Source organism: Ambystoma mexicanum, chromosome 7p, assembly GCF_040938575.1.
Source record: "Ambystoma mexicanum isolate Mex_15411 chromosome 7p, UKY_AmexF1_1, whole genome shotgun sequence".
In the NCBI taxonomy this organism is placed as follows: domain Eukaryota; kingdom Metazoa; phylum Chordata; class Amphibia; order Caudata; family Ambystomatidae; genus Ambystoma; species Ambystoma mexicanum.
This window is the reverse complement of record NC_090939.1, coordinates 375,971,145-375,996,709: the sequence shown is the minus strand read 5'-3', so window position 1 is coordinate 375,996,709 and position 25,565 is coordinate 375,971,145. Positions and strand designations below refer to the sequence as shown.

At 45.3% G+C, this 25,565-nt stretch overlaps 1 protein-coding gene across 2 annotated transcripts in view; it reads left to right on the top strand.

The window, feature by feature from the left end:
* USP25 (ubiquitin specific peptidase 25) overlaps window positions 1–25,565 on the top strand; it is a 1,331,637-nt gene that overhangs the window by 372,098 nt on the left and 933,974 nt on the right. For both annotated transcript variants that reach the window (XM_069636412.1, XM_069636413.1), the window contains exon 4: window positions 6,915–7,038. In XM_069636412.1, coding sequence (XP_069492513.1) covers window positions 6,915–7,038 — 124 coding nt within the window. The remainder of the gene's footprint in view (window positions 1–6,914; window positions 7,039–25,565) is intronic.

Genomic DNA, 25,565 nt, shown 5'->3' with positions numbered 1-25,565 from the left:
GTGACCACTGGATGTCGGACCTATGCACAGCATGTGAATCTAAGCAGATACAACCATCAGAAATGCTTTTACGTAAGTAATGCATTGTCATATATATATATATCTCTATATGTGGCAGGGAACGAAAACAAAGCTGCTAAACATGTGATGTCGTCAGTGATGTCATCAATGACATTTGTGAAGCCATCTTTCATGTTCTGGGTGTTAGTGTTAGCAGTGCACAGTGGTGGTGATGGCAGGTATGGGGGCTTAGTTTAGCATAACTGGTGAATTTCGGGGGGGTTTCGGTTTTAATTCGAACCATAATGGGGAGGTAGATATATTTTTTCTTTTGTGAAGTACACAGGTTTTTGGTAGGTACTTCACCAGAACGTCCCCTCAACAAAGTTTTTTTTGTAGTGATATATATAGGACAGCAATCAACAAGTGGTGACAATACAATTCAAAATAAGTAAAGCAATTGAATTCACTTATATTAATGCAAAAGGTAAAACACAGGAAAAAGAACAGTTTTGGTTTGCGAACAGATAGCGTTTAGGTTCCCCCTGAAAAGTTTGCAAGGTACAAATGAGCAATCCTACACAGATGTCAATAATCAGCAGGTATTCAGGAATGAAAGATGATGTCTAAAGTTTAATGCAATCTTCCCTCCCCAAACAAGAGAGAAAACCGTTTTGGAAATTGGACACTTTAAAAATGACAGGTGAAAATGGCTTTGTAAATAGTGCAAAAGGGGTGCAAAAATGCTTAAATGGAGTAAAATTCTTAGGAAAGAAACACTAAACAGGTCCTAACACACATGAGCTACAATATAAACACAGTACACACTATAGATCAGGATGGGAGTTGAGAAACACTTTGAACGGGAAACACACATGTAAACTTTTGAAAACTGCAAATTTGCGGCAAAATTTCACTATGCGATATTTGAAAAAGCGGGTCAAATACACTATTCCGCGAGTTGAAATCTTGTTTCTATCTATAAATTTGAAGAACTCATGGAGGTTTTAGTGAGAGGCGTTTTTGAAAAATAGGCATGAAAATGAAAACTAATTCGGTTTTAAAAATGACAGTCATTAATATAGCATAATAAAATCAATCTATGAAAAAGAGAATGCCACACATGAATCTTCAGATACGTGGCCAGCGTAACCCTTCAGGTGGTGGATACTAGATTTCTTTCTGGGATCTACTTTAGTTACTCAAAATCACTAATGACTTATGGTTTTGAAACACAGATGAGAGGAAAATCAGTGCAAGAATGGTTTTGACAATACTAGGGTTCTGAGTTTAAAGATGGGATGGGTTGAGATGCGATAAGACAATGCAAATAGACTATGGGTCACTGTTCCTGCTATTAATACTTAGTCCCTTGTAATTTAAATTGGACCGTCAAAGTTCTGGTCATCGGATCTGGTCAGGTCTACCGGCAGCAGGGCACCTCTGGAGGGATTGGATCAGCGGCGCGGTTCTGGTCAATTTTGGACTGCACCTCCAACTGGATTGGGATGGGCCCTTCTGGTCACTGGACACGGCAGATTACAGGATGCAAGTTTCAGCGGGCAAGCCTTAATGGTAGCAAGCCAAACCGTATCAGAATTTTTCTTTTAAGTTTTGGGATGGTTGAATTTGGGCCTAGCTAAAAACCGTTCGAAGCCCTGGATTCTGCAAATTAATCTGGAGTCAGCTGCAAGGTAAAGAGTTCTGGACAAGATGAAGTCCGGAACAAGATGAAGCGCAGAAATCTGGATGTGTTCTGGAAGCAGTGTCCTATATGGAGTGAAGTTCCTATATTTATACTATCAAATGACATCAGAAAGTTTATGGTGTGGGCAGAATTTAAAAACACATCCCCACGGCTATGAGTGGCCACAGGCACTTGCCTTGTTTTGGTTGGCAGTCAGAACAGAGCTGTCATTTTAATGGTGGAATTTAGGAACTCCCACATTGATTTTGACCAAAACTTTTGCACAAATGTACATTTCTAAAATTATGTTCCCTAATAAAATCGGACATATACATTTCATATTTGATGGGCTATATTCACATTCAATCCCTATTTCTGTGTGAGCTGTCTTTCTCATTTTAGGGAATTTTATCAATTTTAATCATATCAGTTTGGATTAATAATTTCTAATTCGGTGCATCAGTGGATCATGTACATACAATCTTAGGCTTGCAACATTAATAGTTCTGCTACCATGAGGGTTTTTTCCGTAACTTTGGTCCCTTAAGTGGTACTGGTGTCATCAATGTCTTCAAAGCAAAAGCCTAAAATTAGGTTAACATCTACCAATTTTCAGACTTCTCCTTCTTCTGGTTGCACAGTTAAAGAGTTTCAAACTTAACCACAAATAAGGATTTAAACATCAAAGTTCTCCTTTGTTACTTTCCCCTTCCCAGGCAGCAGCTGTCAGTCCTTTGATCAGGGAGGTGTCATCTTCCTGGAGAGGGAAGCTCCCCTGTAGAGCTCAGTCAGGCAGCTTGCCATTGTTCTTGGCTCAGCCCCAGATGAATGTCTAATGAGGTCTCAGTGTGCTCCTTGTTGTCAATATGCGGGAACCATTATGGCTTCCTGTATCAAGGGAGTGTCAAACTTTCCCAGGCTGGTCACTGCCCAATCATAATTAAGCAGTTACTTAACTCCAATACTGGGTTGCTTTTAAAATTCACAATAAAGTCTTTTCTTTAACACACATAAAAATAAGCACGGTTTATAAGGGATTTGGACATTTAAAAGGATTAAGCCCTTCACACACATGCTTTAAATAGGCACATTTTGCAATTTCCTCAGGAAATGGAAACGCATTTAAACTGGGTTTGATAGCTAATCTTCTTATGCAGCTGTCAGTCAGTGAGGCCCGGTCTTCTCTGAGCCCCCTAGAGAATCTATGATTTAGCACACTTTTCCTTTCAATAATTCACTGGGAAAATGACTGAATTTAGCGCCAAAACAGCACTTTGAAGGTTGCCATTGATTAGGAAAGCTGGTTTTTAAAGGCATTTTCGGATTTTAGCCCACTTCAGTGGCCTTGCTTCATGTGACAGCATCCCTTGGCATTCTCCTGCAAGGATTTCTGTTTTGACATCAACTTTGCTTGTGTGTGTGGCAAGGTATGCAGCCTTTTGTGATTTATGAACCATGCGCAGTTTTGCAGATTTAGCACGCACAGGGGTTATCGCCTCCATTTTTGGCAGTTTCTTTCCCCCATTGGCAAAGGGGTGTATTAGGGTGCATTGGCATCGTTTGAAATATCCCACAGCCCAGAGGATGAGGGAGGTTGGGATGTGTTTTGACTATACCACATTCTCCCCGAAGAGTCGTCCCCAGTCCCATAGGGGGATCCCTCCCCATGAGCCTCATGGGATGGGGCTCACCCTAGGGGAGAAGGGACAAAATCTGATGATTAGTCACACCTCGTTGAGTGATTCCAGTATCTTGACTCTTGTAGCAGATTGTGATTCATCCCATCATATCAAATACTACTTGAAATGGCGTACCATTTCCTGGCTGGAACAGCCAAATGGTGTCAGTTCCTCTTGGTGCTGAGGAATTTGACCCATGGAGTGCTGTTGTCATGGTGCAAGTTCTTTAACTAGCAGGGCCATTTACGATGTTGCGCTTCCTTGACTGAATCCCAGGTGTGAAGTTTCCTTCGGGAGAGGCCTAGCTGATTGAAATATCACATTAGTTGCAAGGTGACTGCTGGTCAGGATGAATTTTATGTATATTTAGGCATTTTGGCCCAAGCTCAGAGACGGATGGAAGTTGTAAATTGGGGGCATTTCCTTTATTGCAGTGGCTGCTTCCTGTGAAGCAACTCAGAGTACAGTCATTTATGGTTCAGTTTCAAAAGCCTTGAGTTTCATTTCCTTAAGAAGGCAAGGAACCCCCTTGTAGTTTGTGATGTTGCTGCGGGATGGCAGGAATATCATTTGGCAGTTCAAGCCTAGTTTCATTCATAAAATGCAGATTTCTTTTGTATTCAAATATTTTTATTGCATTTTCTGTTACTAAGTATCTTGTATATCAATGCTCACTTTTCCGCTGAATACAAATACTCAATCTGAACATATAAACCCCTTCCCAACCAAAGAGAGAAAGAAAGAAACAGAACATGAACTGGGGGTAATGGATTCAGAATGGTTACGCACTATCGACATCAGCAGCTGCGGATAACGCACCCAAATATACATTTCCATGTACAACCAGCACATCAATTCAATCAAAATTCAGCTTTTAAAGTTACCTTTTTCTTCCATGTTGCAATTGTTACCTAAAACAGAACATCATTATACATGCCCCTTTGTCAGCAGAGTTATTTTGCGTTTTCCTTATTCAAAGCTGATTTTCAGCTCTCTAAAGGAAAATGTACACAAAGTTAGGCCCAATTAAGTTTTTTCCTTTTCTATCAAATGCTGTGCTTTTCATCTAAGATTGAACTGTTTTTAGCTTTAATAAAAGTTGTAGGATGCGTTCTGTTACTTTGAAATAGTTATCTTGGGCTTTGTCAGTTGCGTTGGACATACATTCGGTTTGTAGATGAGCTGTAAACCTTTCACATTTCCACACACGTGTGTAGCTGTGCACAGTCTGCAGCTCACATGTATACTGATGCTTTTCTTTCTTTGTGTACAGGTTTTTGCAAGGTAGATGATAGAAACATGTAGAGGGAGCAAAACTGAGCACACCCAAGGTCATGCTTTCTACAGAAGGCGGTGGTCGGGGATGGGACGTGTCTGCAGGTTTTGAGATGCAATTCAAGGTGGTCCGGACAAACACAGCCTTTCTACTTTGCTACTCATGCTGCTCACAGTAGATGGATGGGAAGTAACCAATTGGTTGACAGTTTGTCATTATAAGGGTGAAGGACCTCAGGACTCTGCTCCAGCAAAGCTCCTTCTTTGTAGAGCGCAGCAGCAGTGCAGTGTTGCCCAGGGCCCATGACACACATGCATTGCCAGGTTCACAGCACCAGGCTGGCAGAGATCCAGGCAACAGGATAAATCCTTGCTGGGGATGGTGGAGGACAGTTTGGGGCTAACGACTCCCCAGAGCTCCAGGATGACTACTTCGGTGATTCAGGATCCTGAACTTTTTAGGTCCACCTTCTCAGGGAGCAAGTTACTGTGGAAGGTCTCCCCTGTGGAATGGAGAGAAGTGCTCCACTCTGCGGTGGACGCCTTTGCCAATGGTGGTCACAGAAGCAGTCCTCCAGTGTTCTTAGCGGCGTCTTATTCTTCAGATTCTTGTCTCTAGTAGTTGTCATAAGAAGGTTTCCAGATAAGAAATCCTTGGCTGGGGACCACCACCTAATCTATTGAGGGACCTCCAATATTCGCAATCTCGCATAGGATTCATGATATGTATTGGGCCGTCTGCAGCCTCATTCCCAGACTAAACCAGTTTGCGGGACACAGGAGGCTGTTTGCCAGGCTCTAGCCAGAGCCCCCGAAGACGTTGCCTATATATGTGCACATCCTGCCCCTGGCTGGGAGTAAGGCAGCCAAGAAATCGAGCACAAAGAAAGGGCTTTCAAAACATGGCCCATTGTGGCAAGTTTCCATTGGTTTCCAAGCAGGAGCCCCTAAGCCACCTGCTGAGGATACTGGTTAAGGCTTGTGGCAATAACAAGTGGTCACTTTGCCTAGTGCCTGCCCTTTAGTGATGGGCCTCCCCCAACCTCCCAGCCACTTGATACTGGTAATCTACATAGAGCATAGCCAAAGGTAATTATTAGGGCACCCACAACCCTCCCACCCTCCCAGAGGGGCCAGTGGGCATGTCTCTGACCATTCCCAGTGACTGCTTTCCCCTGGATCAGCCATTAGCCATGCCCCAGGAACCACCATCGGTCATAGTGGGTTTGCAGGCTACCGCTAGCACTGCACAAAGTCATCCACCTGCAATTGTCACTGGACATGGCTGGCTGTTATGCCTGGGGCATGGTCATGGTCTAAGCCCCAGACAATCCCAGGCCATCCATACTGGGCATGGCCTTAAATCTTAGCTTATGCACTTCTGGTGGTCAGGGTGGGTCTCCAAGCTGCCACTAGCAATGTGGATCTGGTCAGCCACCCGAAGTGGCTATTGGCCATGACCTGCGACCATGCATATTGTTTGCTGATTAGTGGGTTGCCTTTGGGCTATGCTCTGGTTAGTCTGTGGACATGGTGGGTCCATAGGCTAACATTGCGCTTTTCACCTTGCCCCGAACTTGTGCTAGCCATGCCTCTTTCTCATAGATCTGGCTCAAACTCGCCAACCAGACTTTCAGCTTGGGTCTGCCTACCTCACACAATAAACAATTGTCTTTTTCTGTTTCATTTGCCATGTTACACCCCTCTGTAGCCCCTCCCTAGGTTGTGGGTGAGGGGTCTACAATATGCTCTTACATTTTTTCTGTAGCTTGGGGTTTGCAATATTTGGGAACTAATCCTGTGTTTAAAGGTTTCCTGGCACCCTTTGTGGGATATCTGAGACCTTTAGTTAAGATGGAAGTACTTCTGCTTGAAAGTATTTGGTGAAAATGTGAGTTTTACCTAGATGTCTCTTTACATAGAGATACATTGCCAAAGACCCAGCTGCAGTCTAATGGGAACAGCACAATAGCACCTACTTCCCGAAACTGAATCGTAATTGGCATCCTGCCAGTCCACATAGGATATTCCATGGTGTACCCCTGTTTGAGCATTAAAACTTTTGCTATGAGGGCACACTGCTGCATTCAATTTGGAGTGGCCCACCGATCACTGAAAATTCCTGCAATGCACCTAAAACAGTTGTACGTTGCACACTAAACCAGGAGATCGATTTAAGTGCTGATGCATGGTTGTGCATTCTAAACAAGACATTTGTATGTTTGCCTGCGTAATTAGTCTATTATTTTGATGTTTGTGTGTACTCCTTTTAGATGTGATCGATCTCACTGGAGATGATAAAGATGACCTTCAGAGAGCTATTGCCCTTAGTTTAGAGGAATCAAGCAGAGCATTCCGAGAGACTGGAATAACTGATGAGGAGCAAGCCATAAGCAGGTAATATTTTCTAAAAATAATTATATTTACAACTGTAACTTAATTGTGTAGCGTACTTAATATTTTATGAAAAGAATTGTATTTACAACCGTCTAATTTAATTGTGTAGCATACTTGGAGGTCGAGATATTGAGATTAATATGAAGTCAAGGAAGCACAGGAGAAGCTTTAGAATTGCTGCCATTGAACCAAAGTCTTATGGTACACTTTTGTACTTGCTGCTCTTTTAAAAATGTTTTCTTCTTTTTATTTACTTTAAAAAAAATAGGTTACAAGAAGGGGACAAGAAAGAAACATTTTTAGACATGCTTAAGATTACATCCCTTATAGAAGCTTGACGCTGATAAACTGACCGACGCACAGTTGTAGCAGAGTTACACTGTTATCAAGGTTTAGGTGTTAAAGCAGCTATGCCCTGTATCGCTTCAAATCCGCCACTTGCGTCATAGTGACTGAAGGCCAGTCATAACATTGGGCCTCATAACAAGTTTGCCGGTCCGGTAACTACGGTACCGGTAAGCTTGCTGGTACCGTAGTTACCGGACCAGCAAATTAAAAGTTCTGCTTGCAGGTGCCTTTCCGCCCGGACTGGCCTGGTGGGCGTACCGGCACCCGCAAGCAGCGCATGTCGGATGCACCGGCACCATTCAAGAATGGTGCATCCGGCTTCCCCATTCCCATTGAGCCCTATGGGGCTCAATGGGAATGGGGAAGAATATTTTTTGGCGCCAGCGAATGGGCAATTACCGGGTCCGGCGGGGCCATAATGACCCGGTAATTGCCCATTCGCGGGTGCCAGAATTTTTCGCAAGTTTGGCAGCAGCCTGCCGGTTTTACCGGCATGGCTACCACCAAACTTGTAATGAGGCCCATTGTATTGTGCAGGAACCAGTTTCCATATGTGCAACAGACAAATACCTACTTTAAATACAGTCCTCTTTAATGGACTCTTCTCCTAGCTCTTATCATAGCATTAATGGTACAGAGAACTGTACTAATTAAAGACAAAAAGTCTGTTAAATTGTGAGCAACAACATTCCCGGTCTTAATTGCTGATCTGGACAACTTGAATTCAGAGAGAAGGGATCACAGAATGCCTTACAAACTTGTACATTTAACCAATCCAGCCCAAAGAGCTAGAAAAGAGAACACTAAAAAGGAAACCGGCCCAAGTAAAGTTCACCTCTGTTCTGCTAAACTCTTCATTAACCCTGCAGATCGGTGATCAGCATTTGTAGCACATTTCATCCACTGGTTTCCAATGGGGTCCAACTGCCTTCTCACCAAATTGGTAATAACCATCCCAGAATGTTAATCTGAAGGAAAAGGGTGGGCAAGTCAGTTGGTTGTAAACTTTCTCTATATATCTCATAATTGGGGCTTAAGGTGCCATAAATGCAGTCCTGGATAATGTGAAGAGGAAGGTGATTGATTCATTCCAGGGCCATCAATTCCCAAATCCTCTGTATCCAAATGGCAGTGCCCTGATCAGGCGGTTAGTGGGTGTTGCTAGCAAATTAGACTAGAGTTAAAAATACAATGGCAAGAATACTTTTCAGAACTAAGTGATTTGAACACATCATGCCAGCATTACGTACTCTCCATTGGCTTCCCATCAAAAAAGGGTCAATTTAAAAACCTTGTGAATCGCCCATCGTTAATACCACAGAGGGGGGACCCCACTCTTCCTTCAGAAGTAAGTTGCAACACTATGCTTTTTCCTGAACACTTGGCGTCTGCAGTGCAGCACCAGTACCAGTCCCCAACTGAAACAAGAAACGGCAAGGAGGATGCTCTTTTTCAGTTCTGTCCACGAATATGTGGAACACCATACCCAAACCTCTCCACCTAGAGGAGAACCACCTTACTTTCAGGAAACCCTCAAGACTTAAATTTTCAACCAACCCCTTTGAAAGAAATGAATAATAATAGCAACAGACTAAAAACTGTATAGCAGAAAGTTGGGCTGATTTACGACAAGCGTTTGCGGAAACACTTGGCAATACCATCTGCGGGAAACCAATCTGACTCGTGGAACCTCTCCTGCGTGACACTTGCTTTCACCTTTAATCTCCATGAAATCTACCATCAAATGCTGGGACGTGACAACACCCTCATCCCCTCCACTATAACTCCTCACTAAAATCTTGCATCCTTACACCTCCCACATTCCTACAGGCTACCTCCTAGGCCTAGTGTACTTAACAGATTCAGAACTTATCGATCTTTCAACAACAATGTTAATATTTGCACTCGACAATCTGGTGGCTGGCCATATGGCTATCCTACCCAATTGGTACCAACCACAAACAACATATAGATTTTCATATCAACACAAGAGTAACAAGTACTTCCAACCTGTATCCATCGACACTAAAGGTTTCTGCATCTGACTTCTTGCTATCTGACTAACACACCCTGGCCTTCTTTCTTACAGATCGTTCACAGCGAGGACAACATTATTTGGCAGAAGGGCGGTATATAAGACCACTTTACAATACATGATCATATGAATCTTATTCCACAATACTGATGCCTGCGACATACAAGCAAATTTAACTTTAAAGTATTTCATAGCTTCAGGTTTCCAATTTTTAAAGAGATGCCCAAGGGGAGGGCAGGCCACAGTTTTTGTTACAGGTTTATCTGAATTTGCATTTCCGTGTCATTGCAGCTGGAAATTGATTTGTCTGGTTCCATATGGAGCTACCTTTATGGTACAACGTTTAATTGTATGGATTTTAAGAGCGTTGCAAATTCGCATGAGTAAATATTTAAGGGCAAGGATTTAAAGGATATGTGATAGAAGCTAGCCCTGTCTTGCGCCTTGAGTCAAGTGGAAACCATTAAAAATTCCATTGACATTAACCGGGATGATGGTCTAGAACAAGCATATTGAGCGTCCATCTACGCACCACGAATAAATAGACTATGGTGGCCATTGATTATGAGCTGGTGCCTGCAGAGTGGAGAAAGTTATATAGCTTCTGAGTGTTGTTGGATGCAAGAAGTCCTGTGACAAATCTTAATTTAGCGTTTCACTAGTATTTTATTCTCATAGTTTATTATAGAAATTGACTGATAATTTCTAACCTGAGAAGCCCCCTTATCAGGCATGGGGGACACTATAAGCTGATCATTTGAGAAAGTGCTTTCATATGCTTCTTTGTCCACCCTATTGTTAGAGATTTAGTAATATCCTAATAGATCCTTTGGCAGAAATTGATAAACTCTGAGACCAAAGATAGGATGGACCTGATGGTTTGCTATAGGCAGTTGAAAGAGTTCCTACCGTCACTCGCAGGATATTTTGAGGCTGAAATGAGGACAAACGGAGGTACGCCCAAAAAGGGTTTGTTTAACCATAAATACTGGGAGGCAAAAAATCTATTTGCTGCAGTGAAATCAAATCCAATGGATTATAGCTCTGAGAAGGCGTGAATATAAGATTGTAGAAAAACAGAGGGAGGGTGAGGCGTGCACTCTGGTTCCCAGTGTTGAATACCTGCTGCATTTCAAGTTGCTGTTCTCCTCCAAGCGATTTCATGTCTCTAACAATTTTCAGGTGTTACAGATTAGTCTCAATTGGTCTCAAGGAATTCTGGTAGCTGTAGTCTGTTTTGGTAACCTGGAACCAACTCCCCTCAAAAAGCACCATTTTTTCCTGGTTGGGGGAAGGTGGGAAAACCAATGATGTGGCTCTCCTGGGTAGGGCACGGCTCTCCTGGGTAGGGCACGGTGCCGCTGCCTCTAAAGCCCGGGACTTCTGAACCAATATGTAGTAAAACAGAGGGAGGGTGAGTATAAGATTGCCATCTAAAATGCGAAACTTGAGCTGTATGATGATGCATGGGACACGCTCCTGAAAGCATCTTGTGCAAATGATGTAAAACATTCAGGAAGACAGGAACTAGGTCCTTTACATCTGAGTGTAGGTTTTGAGCCAGTTTGTACCATCACAGCTGACATGTGGGTGCCACAGTAAAAGGATTTAAATGCTAGTTGTCCCCAGCTTCCCCTGGCAGTCCCGCTATGGTAAATGTATCTTGGTTTATTAATTCTAATGACTTTTTTATGGGTTAATGTATTGGAGGTGATTCCACTTCAAAGATCAGGTAAAGCATCCACCCAAACAGAGAATGCCTTCAGACGTTTTTTAAAATATGATCCTGCATTTTTGGGCTGTTATTTTGCATTATGTTTTTTGTTTTGCTTTCACTGAATTAATTCCCATGTTTCTGTAGGGATGCAAGATTTTATATAAAAAGTAATTCTGCTTTTCCCTCTTCTTATCGGCCCATTTCACTTCGAGATGGCGCCTATAATATATTTTCCTGGACCTTTTTTGTTATAGTTAAACCAGTGGGTCAATACCAATAATATTTGAACTGACTCTCAACTCTGTTTTCAAGATAAATAGGCACTGCAAATCAGGTTCTAAATCTGGACCTCTTCACAACTTTTGACTTTTTCAAGAGGTCAAAGCTGTGAAGCGCCCTGCGCCAACAGCGTCTTCCGGAGAATGATTACAGTGCTAATGGCACTCCTTAATGGTAATCTGGCAACAGCTAAAACCAGGCATGCAAGGCATTGCATCCTGTGGATTTATTCTGATGCAGTGTCTGGCAGGGGTACGTTTTGGTTCTCTAGTTTATACTATACGTCAATTTAGAAAAACCTCTGTAAGACCTAGTAGATATTCCTGTTTTTCGCCTGAAAAATTCTCCGTCCTGGTGTACTCGAACGGCTTGGCTCTTATCGCTAAGACTCCTCTCTCCTTGCAACAGTTGATCACCAAATAAGTGTTGTTCATGGCCTCTCTCGATCTAAAGTTAAACGCTACCCGGTGGTTAGCTCTATTTTGAAAACATTCTATTAAGATGTGTTTTATCTATACTTCAGGGCCTGGAGATATTATTCCAGAGAACCATTTTTTACTCCCATCTTGGACTAAGCTTCACAAAGACAGATGACCCAGAGTATGGGGGTGGTGAATAATTTGGCAAAGCTTTTAGATGCCAACAAGTCCTGAAGATCCCTCTAAACAGCAGGTTATTGAAAATCATTTTTGCTGCAGGATCTTGGGCCTTGATCATTGCTCTCCGGTCTACACATTACCTATTGAATTTGTAATTTTTTCAGCCTCTGGTATAGAGCACGGCTTAAAAAGTGGTCATCCACATGCTCTAATAACAAAACAGGATGGTCAAATATATTTGTAGATTTTTTGTTTTACTTCCCACCCACGTGCTGAGAAGATCCCCCGGTGCAAACCTGTTTTAAAATTTCTGGCAGCTATTCAATCAACTAATCTTTGGTCTATTAGTTTTGAGTATTCAAAGATGGTAATTCAACATCTAACTCTAAGTTAAATGTCACCTCTAGAAGGCTTAGGGAGACTGATGTGGTCCAAGAGGTTAAGATCATGGATTATCAACTTATTTCTGCTGAGGGCATCCAGCCCTACTACGGTTTTTATATGCATGCGTTTGAACACTGGGTAATGACGAGGTTCTGTTTTAATTTACATCCATTAAATCCTTGGGCCGCCACTTGGGAGAATCTGGATCATAAACTTAATTGCTATTTTCCCTTCTGCCCAGATAAGGACGAGAAATATTTATGCTCCTTATTTATATGTCCTCAATATGCTAATCCTCGTGCTTTCTACTTCGTTCCATGTTTGAAATGCTTTAATGTCAGCAAAAGTATACCTGCTCTTAAACTTTTAATAACATGTAATGAACAATGGGTTTTGTCCATTGTGAATAATTTTTTATGAAGGTATTGCCATGATGTGTCTGCGGTGACTGATTTTTATTTTCTTTTTACTTTCTGGTGATATTTGTATTAGTTTTATCAAGCTATTTTATACTATATTTAGATGTTTTATTTTAATGAACTGTACTCTACAATTCAAATGGATTTTATACAATACAAAGTAAGGTAGGAGTGGGAGCACATCTGGACATTTAAAAAAATCTTTTTTTAGTAAGCAGCGTTCAGGCATTTCTTCCCATGTTGTAGACCAATGTATGCAATTGAATTGATTGTGCAGAACCTTTGGGGAAGGGACATGTTGTAGAAAAGATTACATTTTTAGGATGGGCCTACCCCTCACTGAAATAAACAGAATCCTTTAGATTGTAGCAGACACTGATCATGTTGGAAAGGCTGCCACATGTGGTTTTATAGTCCGTCGATGGGATAACCATACCAGAAAGCTACTGCTTAACTATCAAAGAAGGATGACCATATTCTTTTGGAATTATCCACAAAGTTACTGGTTGTTCTTTTTTATTCCTTCCTTCAGATTCTTCTTTTATGATATTCTATCTCCAGTGCAGTTGTCATTTGGAGAGAAAAAATGGCCCTTCAGGTGGAGCCGCATAGCTCAGTGTTGGCTCCGCTCGATGCCTCTGTGTCCCGCTGCGACAAGTCAGGGAACAGTATGCATCGAGGTGCTATGCCCCATGATCTCTTTTGCTATTCACTCAGTACACTGTTGGAATGCCATTCTTTCAATTTACCACTGCCTCATGCTCTACACTGATAAGACCTCAGGCGTTCACTCCTACCTGGGTTGTGTGTGTCCGACCCCCACAGCATTTGTTAAGTGCTGCCTGAGTGAGGAACACCCTGTGAAGAGGACTTCATTCACTGCAGTGCAGGGGAGAACATCCTTTTTCAGCGAGGAGTAGCATTGCACCACATCTGACTCTTGGGCCTTACAGGTCATGAGTCAGGGTTATTGCCTCTTTTCTCTTTAGATACGTCCAGGCCATACCCTGGCTAGCCCCTTTCTGCATCCGGACCCTACGGTATTGGAAGAGATTTGTCAGCTTCTGGGGAAGGGAACAATAGATTCATTGCCTTTTTCTGAACAAGCCAGATGCTTGTATTCTGTGTGTTTTCTGGTTCTGGGTAAGGGCGGGAGCCCACATCCCACCGTGGGTCTGAGACCCTTGACTGTGTACCTGGGCAAGGGCAAGTTGAAAATGGGTCACTCTAGCTCAGATCCTTCAGGCCCTTGATCCACATGACTGGCTGGTGTCTCTTGATCTTTAGGATGCTTCTTCCATGACCCTATACCTCTCGCACAGGAAGTACCTGAGATATGTGGTGGGGCCTTCCCACTATTTCAACTATCTCAAGTTGCCAGTAGAGGTCTAAAGCTGCAATCCGAGTGATCCGCAATGATTTCTTCTATTTAAAGTGGGCCTTGGAAGGCCCCAAGTAGCATAGGTTTGGGTTCGGTTTGGGGTTCCATCTTTGGTATCCGAGGATGAGAGAGCATCTTGGGAATGGTTAAAGTGCCCTGTCTTTGTTCTGCTGATCTTTCATGAAGTAGATTTGATTTTCAGAACCATGGTAACCAAGTTGACAAACAAGTCGTATAACAGAACTTAGGCCAGCTCCTCTTTGAGTTCTTGGTCTAATCCTCTGTGATACAACATAAAGCAGGTCTCCTCCGTCCATATGGTTTCCTTGGCATTGATCCCTTCATTAGGTCTAGCAAGGAGTCTTGTCCAGTGTATATTAAATCTGCCAATCAAGCATAGCTTTGAAGGCTTGCAAATACCCCTTGTAATTATCCAAGACCTTGTTGGTGGAAGCAACCAAAGTGGTGGCCCATGCCAAGTTGTGCTGCCCAAAAGATGAGAAACCAGAAATCCCACCTTTGAACGGTCTGACGTTTAATGCAAGTCCTGGTTGTCTATCTTCCATTTGTGCAGGGCAAATGTGTGCTAGACCTGGCAGAGAACACAGTGACTATGAATTACCTCAACAAGCGAGGTGGTGTAGGGTACTTGACTCTATGCAGAGAAGCAATGAAACTGTGGTTCTAATGGATTGTGCCCCCCTCCCACGGATTCCTCATCTTTGATCTATACCGATCTCCTGCTTTCAGCTTTGGAACTTTTTTGACAGAAGGTGCTGTGCAGCGTCAAGTCGGTGTCCCTCGGCGGTATTCATTCCCACGCTCGGACCTGATGTTGACGATGGTATAAATAGCATGCACTGCAGCCTTTGCCTCAGTTCAATTTTTCTGCATGCACAGCGCACTCTGAAAGATTTAACTCGCCTCGTCTAGGTTTTTCTTTTAAGAGGTGTGCGGTCTGTGACTCGAAGATGGAGATCACAAATTTGCACAGGAAGACGAAATCCGCCCGAGGTCAATTGGTCTTTAAATCTCTGTCCTCTACTCCCTTGAAGAGGAAATCTTCTCATGGCTGATGTTCGAAGGACATATAGGCCGAAAGGCCTAAACGCTCCAAACACTGAAAGCGGTTGAGGTCTAGTAGCGATATGTGTCCTTCTTTGTCTTCACGATATAGATGAACGAAAATATGCCATTGTTCTTAGTCTTTGGACTCCTTGCCCGACAAGATACAGGTACGTTTCCCAGATAAGTCTGCCTCAGCAGCCGATTGGGAAAGGTTTAGTCAGAAAATGTCTCTTTCGAATGCGGCCCTTCCTGGTAGGGAGGACCAAAGAGCAGAAAAAGGCTAGAGATCCAACCGTGCCTTCAAAAGCCAGCAGGGAATAGTGAAAGGCTCCAACCCGCACACCCAAAATCCAGAGTTCGAAGGCCTCTGAGATACCTACTCAAGTAGCGTTAACCGTGTCGATCGCAGGGCATCAAAGGCTTCAATACCATCAAAGGACTCGACGTCTAATTCATCAACGTCGCAGCCATAGACGTCTACCTCAGATCCAACTCTGGCTTCAAGCCACAATTGAAGAAGGGCCTTAAGTCTTTTGGATCAATCTTCGAGGAAGATGAGAAAGATGACGACTTTGTACCCTCCAGGAATGAATGTTTCGGCACACTTATGTCCCTGAAGAGCTCATTTCTGAGGTCTCTCGTTTGGAGGACTTGGCTACTTGCCTTAAAGGTTTGGCCACTTCCCCTGAAATGGAATTTGCTTCACCTGACAGAACTGCCCATCCAAATGCTGCATATAGGACAGAAATTAACAAGGTCACTGAGTATTTGGGTTGGGGGCGTCCTGCGAAGGACATAGTTCTGGAGGACTTCACAGACATCCTTGATAAAGGCCCTCACAAGAAAATGTAAGTGCCTTTCCCCGTCTTACTACGTGTGAGAGAAAAAGAAATAAAATAACAGGCAAAACCCCTTGTTGGGGAAAGAGGCACTGAGACCCGGCTGCAAGAGTTCAAAGGATGGTTTATTTCTCCAGCTAGGAAATAACCCAAAAAACTCTAACTCATTAACATCAATGCCAGCATTTATATTAGTTAAAGTAACTCTAACAAAAAATACTAAATGGATCCGATTGGCCAGACGGTGTGGTGCTGTAGGTGTGGGTAGCATCTCTTCCTCCTGGTTGGCTGAGTAGCTGACGGACGTCAAACACCTTGTGCTTCATGCATGTCAGGGTCCGGTCACTATGGTCACTACCTAAGCTAGTATTGTTGCATACTAAATGACAAATTATTTAAAACATTTTATGCTACTTGTCACATTTCTACATAAGTTACACACAATGATTATTGTCAATACAATTGGGTCATTCGTGGCTTTAATTGAAGGCCTTGACCTTTATTGTGCATGCAAAAGAATCAGACTATGTTTTGCATCTTTTTCTAGGTTTCAAATTCATTAATGCAAATAAAAGCATATATAATAATAAAAAATGCTTAAGGTTAGTAGTGGGTGTGTTGGGTGGGTTTCGCAGCACAGGCGAGGGTCTGGCACTTGAAAGAAATACCTTACAGGGGGTGTAGGGTCAGGATGGCAATAAATTGTTCTAATGGGGGTGGGTGGCTTACACGTTTGAGGACGAATTGAGCAGAACGTGCTTAGCTCATCTTGGTTCACATGCCGGTTCTCAGACGAACAGTGATCTCAGAGGAAGAAAACTGTAGCATATTGATTGTTGCAACTTTCTCCAGCTTCAGCGTGAGAATGGAAGCGCAGAGCTTTCCTTTGCAGGGGGCGTGCAAGGGTGGGGGCCAGCCAGCTGCCTGCGCGCCTTGTGTGTGTGTGCCTCTGTCCTTGGCTGCTACTCTGGAAAGGGGAGCTGAGCATTGCTGTACTATCGCAGTGAGGCCTGTTTACCCAAGATAGAGTCGAAAAGGGGCACAAAAGATGGATGCCCCCTGTCCTGCTCAGTAGTCCCATCTATGCAGTAGTCAACCATAGTTAACTTTACATAAGGGCAAGGGGCAATTCCACTACCGGAGGCACGTGGTCCAAGCTTTGTACTGAGGAGCGTACAACGCGAGGGGGCCCGAGGACCCCTCGCTCGCATACAGAACCTGGACTGCCTTTTTGTTCAGTACTCAAAAACACCATCTTGTTGAACTGGCAAACCCCCGACACCACTCCTGCTGTCAAAAAGGAGTTGGTGAGGAAATATAGACCATCTATTGATCCTGATTGTCTCTCCAGTCACCCTACTCCAGAGAGCTTGGTGGTACAGGGGGCTACCTCCACTTTTAAGGCAGCTGCTTAGCCTTCACACCCTATAGGCATGACAAGAAATATGACATGCTAGCGAAAAGGGTGTTCTCTGCTGAGAGCATGGCCCTGGAGGCCGTGAATGTGTCTTGCACATTAGCAAAATATGCAGTAACTTTGTGGAATATAATCTCCTAAGCAGCAGATGACATACCAGAAGGAGAGATGAGGGATGGATTTAATAATATCATTCATGATGGCAAAGAGGTAGCATGCTAATCACTCAAATCGGGGCTTGATGCATTCGACTGAGTTGGTCTTGTTATGGGCTCAATTGCAGTCATCAGTAGGTTTGTATGGCTGCGCGAGTCTAGATTTGCTCCCGACATCCAGGCAAGACGTCTGGACATGCCGTTTGACTGGTCCAACCTTTTTGGATCAAAGGCTGATGACAGTAAAGAGAAGCTTCTAAGGCGGCTGCTACATCTTTGGGGGGCAGCCATTAATCAGCCACAACAACAGCAGCAACAGCAGCACCTGCCTTCCCAGGCTTGGAGAGGGTGTTCCTTTCGCTTCTACTCGTCCTTTGGTCAAAGATCCTTGAGTTGAAGTAATTTTTTCTTCTAATGGATTGTGTCCTTCCACGGATTCCACATCTTTGATAAGAGCAGTTTGATAGGAGGTGGGACCCGTGGATTTGTGTGGGTGCAAAACGGCCTTCCCAAACCTAGCGTCCTGACCCAATAAGGTGTCCAGACAGTAATGTTTTGAAAAAGTGTGTATCGAAGACCAAGTTGCAGCTTTACAAATGTCCTGCACTGGTACACTTCTTTACAGAGGCAAATTGGTTGCTACTCTTGTGGAATGTGCATATTTTCCAGCCAGAGAATATCATTTTAAGATGCACAGAATGATCCAACGTGACAGTTTGCTTAGAAGATAATCTTTTTGTGGGTTGTGCTGGCAAGGCTGTGACTAAACCGACCTTGTCAAGGTTGATCAATCTCGGAATGTTACATTCTGGCTGGGACCGATGTACCTGAGGCTCTCGGGGCTCATTCATCTAGAGGGCTGGCTGCCACCTCTACCCTGCATAGAGGTGTCCCCATCTTTGACGTTTGCCAGGTGTCTATGTAGGCATTGTTGCATGTTTGTCAAACATTACTGCTTGCATTCCATGTCTTGGCAGGATGCTCTCCTCGGCAGAGCACTCCTCCACATTTTCTGGTCCAAGTGGTGTCCTCTTGCTCTCCTACCTCCAGTTCTATGTACTACTCGGGGTGGTGCGGGGGGGTGTCATAGATGAGGAAGGAATCCATTAGAAGCACAAATGACTTGCCTCTTGGTAATGTTCTGATAGATGTTCCTCGAGGTCTTCCCAACCTGCCCCTCTTGGCAGATAGCTTGCCCGCATCATCTGTTCTGTAGTCCCTCAGATGATGAGTGGCAGTTTTAAAAGCGGAACTGAGGTCATGATTGCCCCCAATGTCATGTCTGTTGCAGGGAGTGTAGGTTTGTCGAGCAGAGTCTTCACAAAGCCACCCTGCACCTCTTGGTGGCCAAAAAAATGCCAGAGGGCTGGAGATATAATATCATAAATGAGGAATCCGTAGTAGAAATATACATCCATCAGATAGAACATCACTGTGAGGTAGGTCATTTGTCCTTCCGAGTTCATTATTTCAGTTGCTGTTTGCTTTATTCAGTTGCTGATTTACATAATTCTTTTCCACCATTCATATGTTACTTTGACAAATGGAGACGATTCCTAATGTGGTGCCAGGCTAAACAGATCAACCCCATAGAATGTTCTCCATCCCACATTCTACCTTATATGCTCCATTTGGTAGATGCAGGGTTAGTATTTAACTCCCTAAAGGTCCACCTGGTGGCTTTGTCAGCCTACACGACCTCTCATAATAAGATCTCATGGTGGAAAGTACCGGTCAGCAAAGCATTTATGGAAGAGGTAAAGACTCCACCCTCCAATTTCGAACCTGCCGCCAGGTTAGGACCTCAATGTGGTACTCGCTAAGCTCATGGGACCCCCTTTCAAGCCTATGCACAAGTCTATGCTCAAACACCCTACTTATAAAACAGCCTTCTCAGTGGCTATCACTTCTATAAGAAGGGTTAGTGAAATCCAATCATTGTCCGTGCAGGATCCTCTTTGTTGTACACAGAGACAAGCTGGTTTTACATACTCACCCTAGGTTCTCACCTAAATTCATCTCCAAATTCCATGTAAACCAGTCAATTGAGCTACCGGCTTTCTTCCAAGAACCCAACAGCTCAGCTGAGGTAAAACTCCACACACTAGATATGAGGAGAGCGGTCCTCTACTAGGTAGACCAGACCAGACCGCTAAGAAAAACAGATAAATTGTTTGCCTCCATAGTGCCAGGCAGAGAAGGTGACCGCATCGCTAAGAATGCCATCTCTAGGTGGATAGTCAGATGTATCCAACTGTGCTATTCCCTATCGGATAAAAACTGCCTTTTACGTCCAGGGCTCACTCCACAAGAGGTACTGGAGCCAATCTGGCTTTCATTGCAAATTTCCCCTTACACAGTATTTGCAAGGCAGCTAAATGGAGCTCTGTACATACTTTCACTCAGCACTATTGCATTGACACCCATTCCAAGACAGATGCACGAGTGGGACAAGCGGTTCTAAGACATTTATTTGCTCATGAACCTTCTCACATCACACCTCCTTCTTACACTGCTCTCTAATCTATGCACAGCATGTGATCTAAGCAGATTCCACAAGCCTCAGAAGGGATACATTACTCACCGTAATCGTATTTCTGATGCTTGTATCTGCCTAGATTCACATGCGACCCACCCTTCCTCCCCTTGGAGAGAAGGCACATGGGTGCTTATGAGCTTGTCTGATACGTATCTGCTTGGATACAACTGTACTCGCGCTACACCTCATGCTACCTTATGTCAGAAAAATAACGATCTGAGGGATCCCGACGTGTGAGGGATCATGGGTACAGTGGACGTCACACTAGGGATAGTATTACTGGCATGCCCTGTCGATGTCCTTTTTTGAGTTTCGAAAACAACTGTAATACTCCACAGCTTCCACTAGATGTCGGCCTATGCACAGCATGTGAATCTTAGCAGATACAAGCATCAGAAATACGATTACGGTGAGTAATGTATCATATATATATATTTCTGAGGCTTGTGGAATCTGCTTAGATCACATGCTGTGCATAGGCCGACATCTAGTGGAAGCTGCGGAGTATTACAGTTTGTTTTTCGAAACTCGAAAATGGGCGTCGACACAGGCGTGCCAGTAATACTATCCCTAGTGTGACGTCCACTGTACCCAAGATCCCTCACGCGTCTAGGATCCTCAGATTGTTTTTTTCCGCCATACTGGTCGGAAGCATCTTGCGGAGTTCCCTGGCCTTAGCCATACTTTTGCTAATTATTTAAGTAAAATTATTTATTGACATCCTTCCCCACCCCAACGTCGACCCTCGACACTCGACGACGGCTGGAGAAGACATCGACCGTCGGCTGCTGCACGACGGATCTGGGCCTCGGAAGGCCGCTGGCCTCGGCCCGGGCCTAGTAGGCCGCTGGCCTCGGCCCTGCAAGTAGGGAGAGTGGGGGGTGGTACATACTCTTCACTCTTAGTATATAGGTACACCTTATATATTTCCTACACTTACCAGCCCGCTGCCTCAAGGTGCGTATGGAGGGTACCCCTTTCCAATTCTGCCCCAAGTGCAACCGCAAATACCCTTGGGTCGACAGGCACGCCACGTGCAATCTCTGCTTGCCGAGGGACCACCCCGAAGCGAACTGCAGAGCGTGTAGTAGGTTTAAGCCTAAGACACTTAAGGACCGTTCGACAAAGCGTTGGGCCCACCACGCCAGGCAGGCAGCCATGGCAGCGGAGGGCGCCTTCAGCGATGGCAGCGACGCCGTACTTTCGGACGGCGAGGGCATTACGGCGTCGAAAGACTGCCGAGCGCAGGTCCCCGACCTCGGAAGGTTGTCCGGCAGGGCGGCTATGGGGAAGACCCCCGGCGACGCAAGCGCTACACACCCTACACACACTAAGCACACTAAGTCCAACCGAACCTCGACGACGTCGACTTCTCGGAAAGAGGCACAGATAGAACGGTCCGACTCGGTGTCCTCTGGGCGCTCTCGATCGAGATCGCCGCATGACGCAAGGCAATCATCCACTCTTGCCAAGAGTGCCTCGCTCCCTAGATTAACGGAAGCTCGATCGTCGGAGGACGAAGACGACTTCCACCCCCAGGCCGCGCTCCAAGAGACCGAGGCCGCAGTTAACACCAGCGAGGCCCCACGCTCAAAACAAAATACCTCTCCCGACCCTCGACGCCAGGCGTCGAAAGTCTCTGAGGCCTCCAAGGGGCAGGGAAAACATTTTTCCACGCACGGGGAGGGGGGGAAACGGCAGAAAGCACAGCCTTCCACTCCTGTAAGACCATCCTTCCACCACGCTAAGCAGACAGTCAAACATAAATCTACTGGGACATCAACATCCAGCAAGGCTACCCTAGAGAAGTCCTCTAAGTTGCCTACTAAAGCCATACCCTGTTCCAAAGAATGGTCCAGTGAAGACATAGACAGGGTCATGTCAAGGATGTCTTCCTTAGCTGATTCTTATGACAAGAACCCAGAACATTTCCTTTCGTATGACCCTCAAGGGGCCACACCCTCAGGCTCCTCTGATCCTATCCCCCTAAGTAAAAAGGCCCGGTTCGAAAGATCTGAACCCTTCGAGGTGCAGCCTTACTCTACTCCATACTCTACTCCACACCCCAGATACCAAGGACAGCCTTTCCCTGAAGGGGACCAGGAGTTTACAATTATGGAGGAACAAACCGGGACTGAATACTATGCGGATGATGAGGACCTGGAGGAGGTAGAAGACGAGCAGGAAATTTACAGAGTAGATTCCCCGGTAGAAAGCGAAGCCCCAGTTACCGACTCGCCAGTTGATAACCAGCCCCTCCTTAATGAAGTTCTCGCTCACATCGACACCCACGGTGTACAGGAGGAAAGGGACTTCGCAGAAGAGTTGGTGGGAGAAAGGAGGCCCGTCGCTCAAACCATCCCTATCCTTAAATCCATCCAACGTAGAATAGATCCATCCCTGGTGAATCCAAACCTCACCAGAGCCGTCAACCCCAGAGTCGAAAAACTTTTTCGGGCAGCCCAGTCTGACCCTCTTTATATAAGAGGACAGCTTAAACCAGACTCCCTAGTGGTTACCAACACTCGGAAGAGGGCTGGGACACCCTTATCGTCCTCAGAAGCTCCTCCCGACAAGGAGAGCAAAAGACTATACGGGTTTGGCAGGAAGGTAGCCTCAACGTCCGCCTACCAAGCAAGGATTGCAAACTCCACCACCCTATTGGCAAGTTACAACTGCCATCAATGGGAAGAGGTCGCGGCGCTCATAGCCTCTGCTCCTGAACCGTTAAAGGGCCAATTGGCTCGGATCTCGGCAGAAGGGAGAGCCGTGTCTGGTTGCATATTAAAAGCAACTTTCGACGCCGCGGACAACGCAGGAAGATTGATAGCAGAAGGTACTGTTATCAAGAGACATGCGTGGTTACGGCAGTCGGGGTTCAAAACAGAAACACAGGCTTCATTAATAGACAAGCCGGTGGAACCCGATCTATTGTTTGGGAAGGCGGTCGAAGACGCACTTAAGAATGCCAAGGACGAGTACGAAACTCTCAAATCCCTTGGCCAGCTTACCAACAAACCCCCTAATCAGAGGGGGAACAGTAATTTTCGTCGCCCACGCGGCCAAAATTCACAAAGAGGCAACTATGCCCAAGGACACGGTACACAATGGAACAACAACCAGCAGTCTACCCAGAGTTACAGCAAGGGTAACAAAAGAGGTCGTGGAAGAGGCAGAGGCAGCCCCAACAAGGGAGGTGGCACGCCTCCACCAAAGCAGTGACGCTCAGTTCAGGGTCCCTTCTCACGCAACCCCAGTAGGGGGACGCATTTCCAACTTCACCCAGGCTTGGGAAGGGATCACCTCAGACAGATGGGTGCTGTCAACAGTGTCCACAGGATATTGTATATAATTACTGCAGCGTCCCCGGAACCACCCTCCACGACAGAGTACACTCCTTAGAACATCAGAAGATCCTTCTCGAGGAGATCGCCATTCTGCTAGAAAAGGACGCGATAGAACTCGTCCCAGGACACCAGGTAAACAAGGGTATCTATTCAACTTACTTCCTTGTGCCAAAGAAAGATTTAACAATGCGCCCAGTATTGGACTTACGGCCTGCCAACAAGTATGTCAAGCCCCAAAAATTCCGTATGACCACGCTACAAGAGGTAATCCCCCTCCTAAAAAAGGGGGATTACATGGCAACCTTGGATATGAAAGATGCTTATTTTCATATTTCCATGCTCCCAGCCCACAGAAAATACTTGCGCTTCAAGGTGGACAGTCGCCACTACCAATTCAAGGTACTGCCCTTCGGGGTAGCTTCAGCACCAAGGGTGTTCACCAAAGTACTGGCGGTGGCAGCTGCACACCTACGCAGGGAGGCAATCCCAGTGTACCCTTATCTGGACGACTGGCTCATAATGGGGGAAACCCCAGGAATTTGCAGGTCAAACATTCAGAGGACTATCGACCTCCTCCACGAATTAGGCTTCTCTATCAACGAGAAGAAGTCAAGTCTGGTGCCAAGCACCTCAAAACAGTTCCTAGGAGCAATCCTAGATACTCAAAAAGGGTTGACCTTCCCTTCGGAAGAGAGAATTCGGAATATACTACTGCAAATTCCACATTATCAGTCAGGTCAACAAATAACGGTACGCAAAGCAATGCGGTTACTGGGCATGATGGCGTCATGCATTTACCTGGTCCCCCACGCGCGTCTGCGCATGCGTCCCATGCAGGAATGGTTGGCGAAACAGTGGTCTCAGGCAAGTGGTCAGTGGGACGATCTAGTGGTCGTTTCGCCAACACTCGTACAGAGCTTACACTGGTGGACGAGAGAGAATCTCGCAAGGGGAAAACCCTTTTACGATCCCGAAGTACAGGCAGTGGTGACTACAGATGCATGCCTGACTGGGTGGGGAGCTCACCATCTCCACCACACAGCTCAGGGTCTCTGGTCTCACTCAGTAGCCAAGAACCACATCAACCTGCTAGAGCTTCTGGCAGTATTCCGAGCGCTTCGGGCGTTCGAGCCCCATCTGCTAAACTTGTCGGTGCAGATCCGGACGGACAGCACGACAGCCATGTTCTATTTGAACAAACAAGGAGGGACTCGTTCGCCAAATCTGTCCAAGCTTGCCCAGAAAATCTGGATATGGGCACTCAGACGGAACATCTTCCTGTCATCACAACATGTTCCAGGGGAGCTCAATTCCCTAGCGGATGCCCTAAGCAGAGACTCCCTCCCAGAGGAACACGAATGGGTCCTTCACAGAGATATCGTAGAAGATCTCTTCTCTCAGTGGGGTTTCCCCACTATAGACCTATTCGCCACAAGCGAAAACAAACAATGCCCAGGATTTGCATCCAGGTTCCCCCAGCCAGACTCCCAAGGGAACGCCCTGTGGATGAACTGGTCAGGGATGTTTGTGTACGCTTTTCCACCAACTCCTCTCATCAGGAAGGTGGTGTACAAGATGAACAAGGAATCGATGACGCTCATCCTAGTTGCTCCCATGTGGGCGAGACAACCATGGTTTCCACACCTACGCAGGATGGCGGTGTGCGAGCCCATCAAACTCCCAGCCTGGTACAACCTACTGTCCCAGCAACAAGGTCAAACAGTGCACCAGGAACCCAACTCAATGAACCTGGCAGCATGGCTCCTGAGGTCATAGAGTTTGGCCATCTCAATTTACCTCAAAGGTGTATGGACATCCTAAAAGAATCCAGGAAACCAAACACAAGGCACTGTTATTTTGACAAGTGGAAGAGATTCGTTATTTGGTGCCAGAATAAACAAATCAACCCAGTTGATTGCACTCCTTCCAACGTTGTGACATACATGCTCCACCTGCTGGATGCAGGATTGGTTTTTAACTCTCTGAAAGTACACCTGGCA